General features: G+C 40.4%; 1 protein-coding gene across 1 annotated transcript; it reads left to right on the top strand.

Annotated features, from left to right (window-relative positions):
- The first annotated feature begins 1,461 nt into the window (after positions 1 to 1,461).
- ALDH1B1 (aldehyde dehydrogenase 1 family member B1) lies at positions 1,462 to 3,315 on the top strand. The gene has a single exon (XM_036735032.1). It carries the CDS (start codon positions 1,462 to 1,464, stop codon positions 3,013 to 3,015), a length of 1,554 nt encoding a protein of 517 aa, XP_036590927.1. The 3' UTR covers positions 3,016 to 3,315.
- The last annotated feature ends 12,366 nt before the right edge of the window (positions 3,316 to 15,681 follow it).

Raw genomic sequence — 15,681 nt, 5'->3', positions numbered from 1 at the left:
GAAGTTGTGTTTTGTTTTGTTTTCTACAATCCAGGTATAACGCTTTGCATTTATCTTTCAATCAGATTAAGCCTTAGCTGTCAGGATTGTTTGGGATCCCACCTCAGCCCTCTAATATGTTAGCTATCCCTCTCAATTGTGTGTCATCTGCACATCTGATGAGCAGTCCGTCTTTGTTTATTCAAAAATATTAAAAGCATTATTCTATCTGGGACACATTGAGTTTTAGATGCCTACAGGGGATCCAGGCAGAGATGCAGGCAGTTGGCAACAGAGACTGGAATTGGGAATCATCTACATTGAGATGATAATTGAACTCACAGGGTCAAGCAGAGCCAGGACTTAATAATCTGTTAAGTACCTTCCAGTTTTCAAATCCTTTGATTCTATAGTGATTCTGAGCTTGATTCAGAGTTGCAGAGAATCTAAAATCCTGCCTTCTCCAAGAAGACTTTCCCATTCCACTTTGATGCTGCCACCTTCCCTTGGTTGATTATTTCATTTATCTTGTATAAATCTTGTTTGTACATCGTTGATTGCATGTCTGCTCCACTAGACTGTGAGCTCCTTGAGATCAGGGATGCTTTTTTTGCCATTCTCTGTATTTCCAGTGGTTAGCACAGTGCCTGCCACATAGTAGATACTTAAAAAATGCTGGTTGACTTGATTTGATTGCAAGTTGAAAGGGACCACAGAAGCTACCCAGCTCAATGAGTCCTTTATAATATCCCTAATAAGTGATCATCCAGCCTCTGTTTGAAGACCTCCCATGAAAAGAAATGCAGCAAGTCTCCAGACCAACTATTCCATTTTTGAGTGGTTCCAATTGTCAGAAAGTTTTTTTTTACATTAAGCTTAAATTTATCTCTTCACAACTTCCATTGATTTGTCTAATTCTGCCCTATGGATCCAAACAAAAGAGATGACTTCCTATTCACCATGATGGTCCTTCCAATTCTTGACAGCTGTCATATACTCTTTAAATCAGCTCCTCTCCAGGCTATCTATCCTCTAGATCCTTAAAAAAATCCTATATCACGATCTCCAGTCCCTTCACCATCTTGGTCTCCCTTTTCATACAATCCATGGGATCTAGTTCACTTGGTTAAAGCAAGAATGCCCTCTCCCAACCGCCCCCCCCAACACACACTGCCTAGCTAGCCATCATGCAACAAATGTAAGCTCTTAGACATAAGAATAATCAGGCAAAGGATGCATCTTTCCAAAATTAGTATAGCATTAAATAGTGAATCAAAGCATATATTTAGTGCTTTGATATGGTGAGACAGGAACTCCCTCTTCCAAAATAGAGTACTTTTTTTTAACGCAAGATCCTATAGAGTTCATGATAATCTCAAAATTCCAAGTAATAAGATTACAAATATAGATCTTTTGTCAAAAGGGTTACCTTTAAACATAGTGATTCAAGGCAGCTTTTGTTGTTCCTCCTCTAGAAATACCATGCTGCGACTCTTGGCCCCCGCATTATCGGGTCTTTGTAAGAGGGGTGCTCCCTACTCTTCTGCTGCATCTCTTCCGAACCCTGTGCTACAGCCAGATGTCCAATATGATAAACTCTTCATCCATAATGAGTGGAGGGATGCAGTCAGCAAGAAGACCTTCCCAACAGTAAATCCTTCAACCGGAGAGGTCATCACTCATGTGGCTGAAGGTGATAAGGCAGATGTAGACTTGGCTGTGAAAGCTGCCCGGGAGGCTTTTAGGCTGGGGTCACCATGGCGACAGATGGACGCTTCTGAGAGGGGCCGTTTACTTTACCGCCTAGCTGACCTGGTAGAGAGAGATCGCACCTACCTGGCCTCACTAGAGACCCTGGACAATGGCAAGCCTTTCCAAGAATCATATGTCCTGGACCTTGATGAAGTCATTAAGGTGTATCGGTACTTTGCGGGCTGGGCTGACAAATGCCATGGGAAGACTATCCCTATGGATGGAGAGCACTTTTGCTATACTAGGCATGAGCCTATTGGAGTGTGTGGCCAGATTATTCCATGGAACTTCCCCTTGGCTATGCAAAGCTGGAAACTTGCCCCAGCCCTTGCCGCTGGCAATACCGTTGTCATGAAGGTAGCTGAACAGACCCCACTCTCTGCCTTGTACCTTGCTTCCTTGATCAAAGAAGCTGGCTTTCCTCCTGGCGTCGTAAACATCATCACAGGCTATGGGCCCACCGCAGGGGCTGCTGTGGCCCAACATATGGACATTGATAAGGTGGCCTTTACTGGCTCTACAGAGGTTGGGCACCTGATCCAGAAGGCAGCAGGAGACTCTAACCTGAAGAGAGTCACCCTGGAGCTAGGTGGGAAAAGTCCCAGCATCGTCCTGGCAGACGCAGACATGGCTCATGCTGTGGAACAGTGCCATGAAGCGCTCTTCTTCAACATGGGCCAGTGCTGTTGTGCGGGTTCTCGGACCTTTGTGGAAGAGTCGATCTATGATGAATTTCTTGAAAGGACTGTAGAAAAAGCCAAGCAGAGGAAAGTTGGGAATCCCTTTGAGCTCGACACACAGCAGGGGCCCCAGGTAGACAAGGAACAGTTTGAAAAAATCCTGAGTTACATCCAAGTAGGCCAGAAAGAAGGTGCTAAGTTGATGTGTGGAGGAGAACGCTTTAGAGAGAAGGGCTTCTTCATCAAGCCCACTGTCTTTAGCAATGTACAAGATAACATGAGGATTGCCAAGGAGGAGATCTTTGGGCCTGTACAGCCAGTGTTCAGATTCAAAAAGATCAGTGAGGTTATCGAGAGAGCCAACAATACCAAGTATGGGTTAGCAGCGGCAGTCTTTACCAGGGACCTGGACAAGGCTATGTATTTGACCCAATCCCTACAAGCAGGAACAGTGTGGGTCAATACCTACAACATTGTAACATGCCACACTCCTTTTGGAGGCTTTAAGGAATCTGGAAATGGAAGAGAGCTAGGGGAAGATGGAATCAGAGAATACGTGGAAGTAAAGACTGTAACAATTAAAATTCCTCAGAAAAATTCATGAAAAGTGAACACCACAATCCTCATGGGTCAGACTCCAGTGGAACCTCTAACAACCCAGATTTTACTGATCGCTCTTTTGTCCAATGTGATTACTCTCAAAAAGACAAGGATTCTGACTCAAAGGTGGACTTTAGCATAATTCAAGTATGTCAAAAGTTCTAAAACTGGCAGATTGTTCCAATTTTTATTCTTTTTCACTTTGATTCGTTGGGTTCTTTGGTTTGAATTTTTATATCTTGTTTGTTGTTATTTTCCTAACTTACAACCTGAATCTCTTTCCCCTTTGCTACTGATTTATACTTAATTTTACCTCTTTAAAAATTAATAAATTCTGGCTTTCTGTAAATAAATACCGTAAAATGGTTCTTGTCTCCAAATATACCCTGTCGGTGCATTTCAAATTGACATCTCAATAATGTGATGTAATTAAACAAACACACTGTGAATATAAGAGGCAAGGAAGATGGTCTAGAGTTCTGTATTAGGTATCAGAGAACCCAGGTTCAAATTCTGCCACATATTAGCTTGTGACCTTGAGCAAGTCATTTTACTGTTCAGTGTCTTGGTTTCTTCGTGTGAAAAATGAGAGGTTGGACCAGATGTGAGCTTCTTGACTTGGTTCCACACACATCCAGAATTCAGACGATCCATGAACTTGGATGAGAAAAAAAATGAAAATGACTTCTTTATTTCAATATGATTAGTTTCCTTTGAAATTCTATGTATTTACTTTTATGCATTTAAAGAATTCTGAGAAGGGGTCCGTAAGTTTCAACAGACTGCCAAAGTGGCCCATGACAAAAGGAGGTCGAGAGCCCCTGATCTAGATGTTCTCTATTCTCCCTTCCAACTCTAAATCTACAGTCCTAGGATTTGGTGTACAAAAATCTTCTTTCAAATTTTGAACCACAGTTTGCAAATTTTTAATATACCCCCATCTTTTTTGCTTTCCTCTTTTAATAAGATCATAGATTTAGACCTGAAAGTGACCTTGTAGTCGTGTTGCTGTGCAGTTATTTCAGTCATGTCTGCCCCTTTGTGACTCTAATTGGGGTTTTCTTGGCAAAGATACTGGAATGGTCTGCCATTTCCTTCTCCAGTTCGTTTTACAGATGAGGAAACTGAGGCAAATGGAGTTAAATGACTTGCCCAGGGTCACACAGCCAGTAAGTGTCTGAGGCCAGATTTGAACTAAGAAAGAAGAGTCTTTCTGCCCCCAGGCCCATCACTCTATCCCCTGCAACACCTTGCTGCCCTGAAAATGACCTTACTACCCATCAGTTCCAACCCCCTTGTTTTACATTTGAAGAAACTTGAGACTTTTCTCAATAACTATAATTTCTCCCCTTTCTCCCTCCCCCTACATAGAGTTCACAGCTTTGGGTAAAGTTCCTTCAGTGATTTCCTAATCTCACTACCACCACCACCACTGCCCCTCCCCCACAATCCAGTCCTTGATAAAAGTCTAGTTTAGTTCCTGAGTATCATTTCTCCAATAACTGGGTAATCTTAATGGCTGTTCACCATAACCCAAGCACACAATGGCAGTTCAACCCAGTTATGCATCACTCCTTGAGTCAACTTCCCTAGTTTGTTTGCTGGATCTGTACTAGAAGAAAAAAATTACTGCTCCTAAATTATATGCTAGACCATGAAAATACAAATCTCAAAGTAGCCCACTAGTTCAATGTTACTGGCTGTTAGGCCGTTTCAGTCACATCCAATTCTCTGTGACCACATTTGAGGTCTTCTTGGCAAAGATACTGGAGTGGTTTTGTCATTTCCTTCTCCAGCTCATTTTACAGATGAGGAAACAGAGGCAAACAGGGTTAAGAGACTTGCCCAGGGTCACATAGCTGGTAAGTGTCTGAGGCCAGATTTGAACTCACATCCTCCTGACTCCAGGGCCAGCATGCTATCCCTTGTGACAACTAGCTGTCCAATGTTACAGGCAATTTAAACAGTGTAATTTACTTGCTCAGGCCTATAGGTTGGGTTAAATAATTTATACCCTGATTCATTAATATAGATTATACCCCTTTCACCTCCCTCCATTTCTCCCCCAATGGACAGGTATACTTAGCTGAACATAAAATTCTTTATTAGTTCAGTAACATTCATGTGGTCTCACAAAATGTAGCCTGGAACCATTCAACTCTGAAATCCCGTAGATTACTGGGTTCAGTGTATCAGATGATAATTATATCCCATTTGGTTTGGGCCCTAATCTTAACTTAGCTTTGAACTTCTAAAAATAGAGATCTACCTTCAGGTTTTTATCATGCTGGGAAACAAGACAAAGAACATCAACTTTAAAAGTAAAATCTTTAATTTTAACTAAGTCAAAGAGCAAAGAACAGGGAAAATACCCAGCCCATGTGCTCCATGGTTTAGGGCAGGAGTTCTTAACCTTGTTTGTGTCCTGGACCCATGGGCAGTCTGGTTAAGGCTTATGGACCCCATCAGAATAATTTTTAATGATAAAGTGTATAGGATTACAGAGGAAATCAAATATACTGAACCTTGGTCTAGGCCTTATCTTTATGCAAACAGTAACCAAAAAGGTCCATCCAAGATTCACACTCCGATGTGAAGAGATCAAGGCAAAGCCTTTGGCATAACCAGACCAAAGGCTGGGGTCACATATGCCATCTGGATCTCCATTTGGGGCATCTGGATCTCCATTTGGAGCATCTGTCAGTGTATACCATCTCTATCATATCAGGCAGTCCTCTTTGCCAGTATTTTTCAGCCTGCTCTTAGTGACTGGCAAAAGGCTACACACTGGTTGTCGACATTATGGCAGTGAATGCCATCATTGCTGTCTCCTCCATGGGGTTACTCTAACTTCCCAGAATTCTCTGTTGTTGTCCTACTGCAGGTACCCTGCCCAAAAGCCGTAGAGTCTCTCAGGAATTATAGTCCTAAAAACTTCATTAAGGCATTAAGGCCCATCCTTAAGGTCTGGAGCCTCATGGGAAATCTGGTGCTTTTCCAGCAAAATGTGCCTCTATAAGATCAACAAACAGTTATTAAGTGCTGACTATACACAAGTTAGCATGCCAGGTGCTAGGGTGACAAAGAATCAAAATGGCACACCATACCTCCCTTAACAGAGTTTACAAATCAGTATCAGTCGAGTCTGAAGGTGGTTAGAGCAAAGGAGAGACTCAAAATTCTGTTTGAAAGCACTAAGATTAAAGAAAACCAGGAAAGGCTTCTTACAGAAGGTTGGACTTTGTTGTTTCTCCTTTGTTCTCACAGAGGACCATGACATTAGGGAGGTGATGACAGGACTCCCAAGTGAATTGGATTTAAGTGAGGAAGGGCTATGCAAAGTCACCAGCCTCACTTTCCCCTCCAGAGCCTTCTGAGTCCAGTGGCCAGATATAGTTCAGGGCAACTGGAGATGTCCCCCAGGTTGGACTTTATCTGAGACATGAATGAAGCCAGGGAAGCCAGGAAGCAGAGATGAGGGGGGAGATGATTCTAGGTATGGGGGACCAAGACAGCCAGTTTAAAATGCCTGGAATCAGGAGATGGAGGGTTGTGTGCGAGTAATAGTAAGGAGGCTAGTGCTACCATATGAGGGATTTATGGAGGGGTGTAAGGTATAAGAAGGTTGATAAGGTAGGAAGAGGCTTTAAGGTAGGCAGGACTTTAAAAGCTACACAGAAGATTTTTTTATTTGATTGTGGAGGTAATGGGGAGCCATTGGAGTTTGCTGAATAAGGGAGGAAGTGGGGGAAGGGGGAGAGAGATGACAAAGACATTTGGCAGGTGAGTGGAAGATGAGCTACAGTGGGGAGAGATTTGAGTCAAGGAGACCAATCAAAAGGCTATTTCAATAGTCTTTTATTATTTTTATAATTGTTAATAAAGTAATATATTATTATTATTATTAATATTGCAATAGTGAGGTGAGGGGGCCTGTGGTAGAGGCATGGATACAAGACAGCAGTTTGGGCCTATCCCCTTTGCCGTTAGTCACAGTACCCTTAATGATTCATCCCGTTGTTTGAAAATCAATTGGAGAGGCACTTATGGGGGAACCAGGAGAAAATGCAGTGAACTTGGAGTCAGAGACTGGCTCTGTAACCATGGCCAAGTCTAAACCTCTTTGAGACTCAGTTTCTTCATCTCTAAGTTGGGCATAATAATACTTGTACTATGTAGTGAAGAAATTGGGAAGAAAGTCTAATTACTTAAAATGATTAAATGGTAATAGAATACGAAATAACAGGATCTGAAGCCCGCCTATGGATTACACAGCATTTCTCCTACTGCTTTAACATAGTGTGTGCCCCAAATTCACCATGGGCATCCTCATTTTCCATGTCTTGGCTCATGTTGTTCCCTCTACCCAGAATGTCTTCCTCTGCTCTTCCCATCCAAATTCTCTTGTTTTTTGAAAGCAGAAGACCAATCCCTTGACTCTCCAGTTCATAGCAATCTCTCCCCTCCTCAGATCATAGTATTTATTGTATGACGCTTACCATTTGTGTGATCATAGCAAATTCACCTAATCCTTCTGACCATCAGTTTCCTCATCTACACAATACATCTATACAATCTATACTCATCTAAACAGTTATGCCACCTACTTCTTAGAGATGTCATGGAGGAACAATTTTGTAAGCCTTAGAGCACTACATAAATACGAGCTGTTATTGTCGCCCCTTGTTTGGCCCTTCAGCACACACATTTCCTTGTTACATTTTATATTCTGCTGGTCTGCCTTTGATTCCAGAGGAAGAGTCAGCATCCTCCAAGTATCAACAAAGGTGAATCTTTCTCTGCAGAATGAAATAATATTGCACTAAATATATCCAAGTTACCTTTGAGGAATGAGTGAAGCATTTATTAAGGGATTACTATGTACAAAGCAGCATGCTAAGTGTGGGAGACACAAATAGAAAAGCAAGACAGCCCCTGCTCTCAAAGAGCTCACATTTTAATGGAGGAGACCACACATATGGAAGGTCTTATCAGTAAGTCAGATCCAACAGTCTCGTGGTTCTTGGGGTGCAGCAGTAAAGCAATGCATCTTCCTTAATGAAATTTCCACTGACAAATCATGTCAGTTTCTAATGCTGAACCATTTGACAGTGCCAAAGACTTTGGTGGCAAGAACGTTTCATCCCTGGAGCCAGGATGGCTAGATGGCCAGGACTAAAATCATCAATTAAATTGGCATCGCTAAAGTTCTTCAAACTGACTGGGAAAGAGAATAATCGTCAAGAGCCTATGATGTCAGTGTCAGGCACTGTGCTAAGTGCCATATAAATATTCTCTCATTTGATCTTCACAACAATCTTATCTTATGGTGGAAGTACTACTCTGATCCCACTTTTACAGATAAGAAACCTGAGGGAAACGGAGGTTAAGTGACCTGCCTAGGGTCACACAATTAGTAGATATCTGAGTCTGGATTTGAACTTAAATCCTCCTGACTCCAGACTCAGCACTCTATCCACTGTACCACCTAGCTGTGTGATGCACTCTGTCCACTTGTATTGGTAAACAAAATGGGCTCTTAGCACTTAGTTCAAGTGCTTAGCCCTTGAAGAGTTTGGCCTTTGTTTCCTTGATTAGATTTGGGAGTCCTTGGTGGCCTCCTTGCCTCAGGGGAGGGCCTAGTTTACACATGAGTTTGAGTGACATGTCTGGGACAGCAGAGGCTTTTAGACCATGTGGGTTTAAGTCGCCTCTTTGTGACGTTTCTAGGTCACGTGGGTGAGTCGCATGTGTGACTCACCCCTGACCCTGAAAAAGATATAAAACCAGGGGTTGGCTTTCTTTCCTTTGGAGCTCTTTCCCACAGCAGTGGTGGTGCGAGTGACTCTGGGCCAGCCCACGTTATGAGCTCCTGGGCTGAACCTAGATGTTGGTAACTATGAATCTGTATTTGGTTTGTCTGTTGATGTTCGTGATTTGTTTAGGACTCTCACTCGTGCTGGTGTGCTGATGCAGAAACTCCGGGCAGCTGTAGCTAAGGGCCCTCCAGCTCCTAACCCGGACGCTGGGACTTTGTTAAACTCTGGTAACTATGTATTGGGATTTGAATCAAACAAGGTCTGTCTGTCGATGTTTGTAATTTGTTTGTATTTGTTCTGAAGTTCAGGGTTTCCCCTGAACTAAGTGAATTGTATTTGTATGCTGAATTAAAGTAAGCTTGTCAACCCCTTAAAGTTGCTTTCCTTAGAAAAGCAGATCAAAAGAACCTGTGCTTTTGCAGCATGTTGGCAGCTTTCTGGGTGCTGGTTGTTGGTGGATCTTACACCCCCCACAGAAGTTGCTAGCTGGATTGTTTAAACACCACTGCACCACCTAGCTGTGTGATGCACTCTGCCCACTGTACCACCTAGGTGGAGGATGCACTCTGTTCACTGCACCACCTAGCTGCCAATGTTTATTGCCTCTTCTCTGGATCCTCTCTTATTCACCTCCCAGCTTTTTTTGCCTTGGTATGTATGTAGATGTCTAGCTTTCAATATGTATATGAATCTGGGAATCCTGAATTCATTGCTGGTCTTTAGATGCCAAAAAAGTGTAGTTTTACTTAACAAATATCAGACAATGAGCATTTTCTGGATGTGTATAAGCTATTAACCAAGGAGATTGATTGGGGAATGGCCTCCATTCTAAGATTCAGAAGGCAAGGGTTTGAATCCCATTTCTGACATTTCTTAGCAATGTGACTTTATGCCAATAATTTTAGCTCTTTGGGCTCCAATTTGCCTATGAATAAAATAAGCCTAAGCATGATCTTCAAGGTTGATTGTAGCTCTTAACATTCAGTGATTTTTAAAATTGAACACATTTCTACTATTCATTGCAAAATGATTTACCCACATGTATATGTATATATTTATATACGTGTGTGTGTGTGTGTGTGTGTGTGTGTGTGTGTGTGTATATATATATATATATTATATATATATATATATATATATATATATATATACATATATTATTTTTTTAAATCAGACAGCTAGGTCATGCAGTGGATAGAGTGTCAGGCCTAAAATCAGGAAGCCATCTTTCTGAGTTCAAATCTTGGCCTCAGATACTTAGTAGCTGTGTGACCCTGGGCAAGTCATTTAACCCTGTTTGCCTCAGTTCCTCATATGTAAAATGAGTTGGAGAAGGAAATGGCAAACCACTCTAGTATCTTTGTTAAGAAAGCCTCAAATAAGGTCACAAAGAATCAGACACAATTCAACAACATAATTTTTTTTTTTACTTCAAAACCATTTCTTCCTCAGGATCAATGTTTTTTTTAAAAAAAAAGATATGGAACTACCTTTATAAAAAGTTTTAAAAAGCTAATTTTGACTTTTGTGATATAATTTTAATCTTAAGATGGAGAGTGAATGCCTTTGGAATTGATGAATACCGGGGGAAGGGACCACAGAAGAAAGTAATATTAAAATAAGCAAATAACACAGAACATAGACAAGGAATAAGTATGTTCACAAGCAAGTAAGAAGGGTATTAGGAAGATTAATCAGTGTTCAGGTGTCAAGGGTAAAATGAAAAGGGAGCATTTGGAGGTAAAATGATACTAGGTAGGTGGTGTATTGATTAATTATTAATGTAAAGTAATAATTAGTGTTTTATGCATTTAATACACCTGGTGTGAAGTAAAAAAGGACCAGAGCATGGGGGTATGAATGAAAGGCTAATGAAGGGGCCATTGCAATGGAATAAATACAAGTCTATTTGTCTGATTCCAAACAATGAGACTGAATAGACAATTTCAAAATAGTTTATTTTCAATGTACAGAACTATGTGACATCACAGTATCTTATGAAAATAAACTAGCAAAAATTTAGGATTAGAAAACAGATTTTTTTCCCCAAAAATCACAACAGCAACCACATCACAAAATCTCCTGGCCTCTAGTCTCCCCAGTTGAGGAAATTTTTAGGATGTCACAGTGTAAATATCAGAGAAGAAGGGCTAAGATATCTAAAAAAGTTATTATGCTTTTTGGGTTGTGGAAATTCCAGAAATGGCTATAGATACCCTTCAGAAAGATGAAAAGCAGTTAGAGCTCCCAGTAGCGTCAAAATGACTGAAAAATAGTTTTGATCCGAAGGACTTTATAGCATTAACTGAATTTTTGCATACAATAAAGATGCTGATATTGCTCCTTCCCAATCCCCCAGCCTCTACCATCTTGAGGATTGGAAGGTCTGATGGTTTACTCTGTGTCTTCAATCAAGGCTTTACTTATACCACTGAAGGTGGAGTTAGGTGACCAATCCTGGCTCCAGAAGAGAGACAAGGAACTACTTCCTCTCAGGGTCAAGGTGGCAGACTATAATGCTGTCAGATGCTGCTACAGCAATGCTTTGTTTTGCTTAGCTGTTTTTATTCACTACAAGGAAGGGTTCTGTGAGTGAAGGTTATTAGAAGTGACAGTGATGTATTTTTTTTAAATCATTACCAAAACATTTTTAAAAGGTAGAGCTTCCCTGTTCTTTAAAATCTTCAAAAAAGGAGATCTCATAATCTTCTCTAGATTGAGATTTGATTCAGATATTCATTATTTAATCATGTATTAGGCTGGTCACATTGATTTTACTATATATAGTTATCAGTGGACATGGAATTGTACAGTAACACTATTTCATCAAATTCTGAGCATTACTTAATTGTTCTGTGGCTATGGATACTACTTCATTCATGGGACTAGGATATGCAATTAAATTACCAGTATAAAACATGCATTTGCCCTTTGAAGTATTAATGTTTAATAGTCATGCATTTCAGCTGTGTTCAATAGGCCGCCAACCTTCTCAAACTACTACATTTCCCCTAGTACAGGAGTTACCTAGAAAGCACTGGTAACACTTTCTGCAGAAAGCCCTTAATCAGAAAGTACTCATAAAATTCATTGCAAAGAAAAGTAATGTTTATGGCCTTAGTCTACCATGATTTGTTCCAGAAGAGCATGGTATTGGGTTTTAAAATATCAGATTAGGTTTAAAAAGAATCTCCAAAGTTTGAAATTTAGTTCACCTATTTTTAACCAGGGGAGGGGACTCTCTTCTACCAGGGTGGTGTAATGGAAAGGAGGACCATATTTGGGAGTCAAAAGATCAAGGTTGAAATCCTAGCTCTGACACCTACTAGCTACAATTACTTTTCCCCCTCTCAACCTCAGTCTTTTCTTCTGTAAAATGTGGATAAAAATATTTGTACTGCTTACATCATAGGCCTAATTTTTTTAAAAAAAAGTGTTGTGAGTTATTATTATTTTGAATCTAGAGTTTGAGATGGGCCACTAGGTAGCAAAGTGGATAGAGCACCAGGCTTGGAATCAGGAAGACAAGTTCAAATCCAGCCTCTGACACTTACTAGCTGTATGACTCTTATTTGCCTCAGTTTCTCAGTTGCAAAATGGAGATGAACTAGAGTAGGAAATGGCAAACCAATGTGTTTGCCAAGAAAACCCCATGGACAACTCCATGGGCTCACACGACTAAACAAACAACAAGACTTTTAGACATCCGGGATCGTGTTACATAGCTCAGATCTGCAATGATAATTAAAAAATTATCCCATTATATTAATTGACAGGGTAGAAGCCTCTAAAAGTAAAATCTATACTACTACAACATTTCTATTCTCATGTCCCACTGGATACAGATATCCTACTACATCCCATCTGATACTGTAATTCTAACACAATGTTCACCAAACAATGTAAAGGTTTGCTCCCCAGATAGAAACCTGTGTTAAAAAATTAGCATCCGTATTGCCTAACATGAGCCTCTGGCAAATACCTTGTAGGTTTCGTTAACCATCAGTTGACAGAACATTAAATGCTTCAAAGTAGAAGGCAAGACAATAAGGGGACCTTTTACTACTAAACAGTTTATACTGAAGCAGTATAATTTTTAAAAAGACTTTTTCATACATATTTTCCACCTTTTCCCTCTTCCAAGATCGCCCGAGAGGTAAGGACACATCATCTAAACAATCGTTTTGCGGTTGGAATAAATTAAGAAGCAAAAGTGTGAATGCTTCCACTTCTAAGTGTACATGTACACTAGGGAAAGATTTCCCTTGGGAGACTTCAGCTTAAGAAAAAAAACACAAGTTATATACAGAAAGTCATTTCTCAAAAGCTGTCTGTGATTTTGTTTTGATTTGTTTTCCTTGTTCATTATTTCCGAGCTAAAAATTACATCGGAATCTTTTTTGCTCTAGTTTTTAATCTAAATTGAAAAGCACATAAAAATGGGGCAGTGTTTTCTAGCTCATGCTACACGATAAAATAAAACAATCCACTAATTGATTCTTCTCCATTTTGTAATCAGCTTCCGTGGCACCCTAGAAGGAAAAGAAAAGAGGAAAAGTGGGTTTAGAATAAAAGGAATTCAGAGCAGCATGGCAAACCCTAACTTGATTTATGTCTGCAAAACAAATCAGTTTTTAAGACTAGATTAGATCTTAACATACTTGTTTAAAGTCAAGGGGCTAAAAGATATTCTTTGTCAGTCAAAAATTTATTAAGCACTTACTATATGCCATGCACAGTTGCTGAGTTCTGGGATACCAAAAAAAAAGGCAAAAGATAGTGCCTGTCCTCAAGGAACTCATAATCTAATGTGTGAGATAACATTCAAACAAATATATTCAAACAAGCTATATATACGATAAATAGGAAGAAAATGGGAAGGAAGGCACTGGAATTAAGAGGGGTTCCTATAAAAAGAAATGGGATCTTAGCTGAAACCTAAAGGAAGCCAGGGAAGCTAAGAGGAAAAATAAGGAGGTAATACATTCCAGACCCAGAGGCAGCCAGAAAACTGCCTAAAGCCGAGATAGAGTACCTTGATTATGGAACAGCAAAGAGGTCAGTGCTACTGGATCAAAGGGTATGTGGTGAACCAACTTAGTGTAACTCTTTCCTGAACTCCCTAATTGAATGGCTTTGCACACTTATCCCTCCTTTCTGATTTCTTTTTTTTAATAAGCACTGCCTACTCATAAATGGAAAGAAATTTTCCACCATTAACAAAGAGCATCAAACTTGTGTCTGTTTGATTTCTTCTCATTCTAAATCAAACAAGCATTTTTCTGAGCATCTACCGTGTATCAGGCACTGGGCTAGGCTGAGCTGAGATACAAAGACAAAAATGAAAGAATCTCTGCCCTCAAGGAGATTACAGTCTATTAGAAGAACCAGCACGTACATCACTCCCCACAAAGCCTTATTGCTGAGGCAGGTGATTCCCACGTGGATGCTTCTCTGGTGAATGTTCTCACCTTGGTCAAAAGGAATACATACTATCCTGGGGGGGGGGGGGTGGCAATAAGGAGTTCCTTCAAGTTATTTGAGACATCCATAGTTCCTAGCTCCTTCTAATAGCTTCCAAGCAGAGAGTCCAAAGTGACATGGAGATGGCTCATAAGGTGACACCCTCCATTCCCTCAGAGCCAACCTCTCCTGGTGGTCGACCCCTAATCGAGGATAGACTTACCAGTCATACAAAGGGTGCTTTGTGCCAACAATATTTAGACTGATGCATAAATCTAGTGGCCCAAGAAACAAGAGTAGAGAGAAAAATGATTATTAGTAACCAATGATTGGGTGATCCAGGGTTCTCCCTTTTTCTAAATTCCTGATTTTAAAAAGTTTACTCTCTTGAAGGACTACTGGTAGATACTGGACTAACTTTCTTGTTCAGACTCCATCCATGTGGTGTACCTATTGTGTTCTGCCTAGGCTTGGGAAGGGCATACCTTCTTTTAGTAGATTGCCCAAGGCTGGGAGTGGTTTGGGTATAAAGATAGTCTCTCTGTCCAAGGGTGACATGATGTCACTCTTAGCCCCTCATTGTAATATTCATTCTCTCATTAATTGTTAATCGATCGAATTGATTGCCATTCTTCTTGCAAAAGACTGGACAGGCCCTGAGCCTGCTGCCATGATTATCTTTGGTCTAAGAGAGATGGTCAAATGAACATCCTTTTATTAATAAATGTTCTGGCCTTATGAATAAAATGATTAAATTACTCAGAAATTATGTCTCTCAAACCTTTTAAATTGCCACAATAGTTATAAAAGTCTCCTCTCCCTCACACATCCACTTGAGCTCAAGCTACATGCTTGGGAAGAATGTGACAAAAAGGAACATGAGTGTCATTTCCACACCCCCAAGCTTCCTCACTTAAGAAAGAGAAGATGGGAATGAGACAGGTATGGCATTTCTCTGGGCTGTAGCTTTCAACCAGCAGTCAGATCCCTGAGGAAGAAACAATTCCATGGTATGGTCACAAGGTGACAGTGCCTATCAATGGCCACTCCTTGGTATTTCCAGGAGAAAAGTAACTTAGTCCAGGTTCTTGCCAAAGATTCCATAAAATTCTCAGAGACAAATACTCCCAAAGGGAGGTGATTAACGTATGACATCACAACAACCAAAAGCAGTGCCAGCTAGAAAGCAGCTTGAGTTGAGATAGATGAAGCTTATGGTCAATGATAAGTTCTTGAATACCCATTTTACTAGTGTTGACTCATAAGTTGAGTCTCTCCCTTCTGAAGTACACTACTGAACTGGTTTATCTATATTATAGCCCAAACAAACCAACTTGGTACATTTCCAGAACACCAAATCATCAAATAGCAATGAAGATCTCAGGGTT

This window comes from Trichosurus vulpecula, chromosome 1, assembly GCF_011100635.1.
Source record: "Trichosurus vulpecula isolate mTriVul1 chromosome 1, mTriVul1.pri, whole genome shotgun sequence".
Taxonomy (NCBI): domain Eukaryota; kingdom Metazoa; phylum Chordata; class Mammalia; order Diprotodontia; family Phalangeridae; genus Trichosurus; species Trichosurus vulpecula.
This window is presented reverse-complemented; position numbering and strand designations above follow the sequence as displayed.

Excerpts from the sequence above, each read along its gene's own strand:
- ALDH1B1 (XM_036735032.1), top strand. The coding sequence starts at position 1,462 with ATGCTGCGACTCTTGGCCCCCGCATTATCGGGTCTTTGTAAGAGGGGT.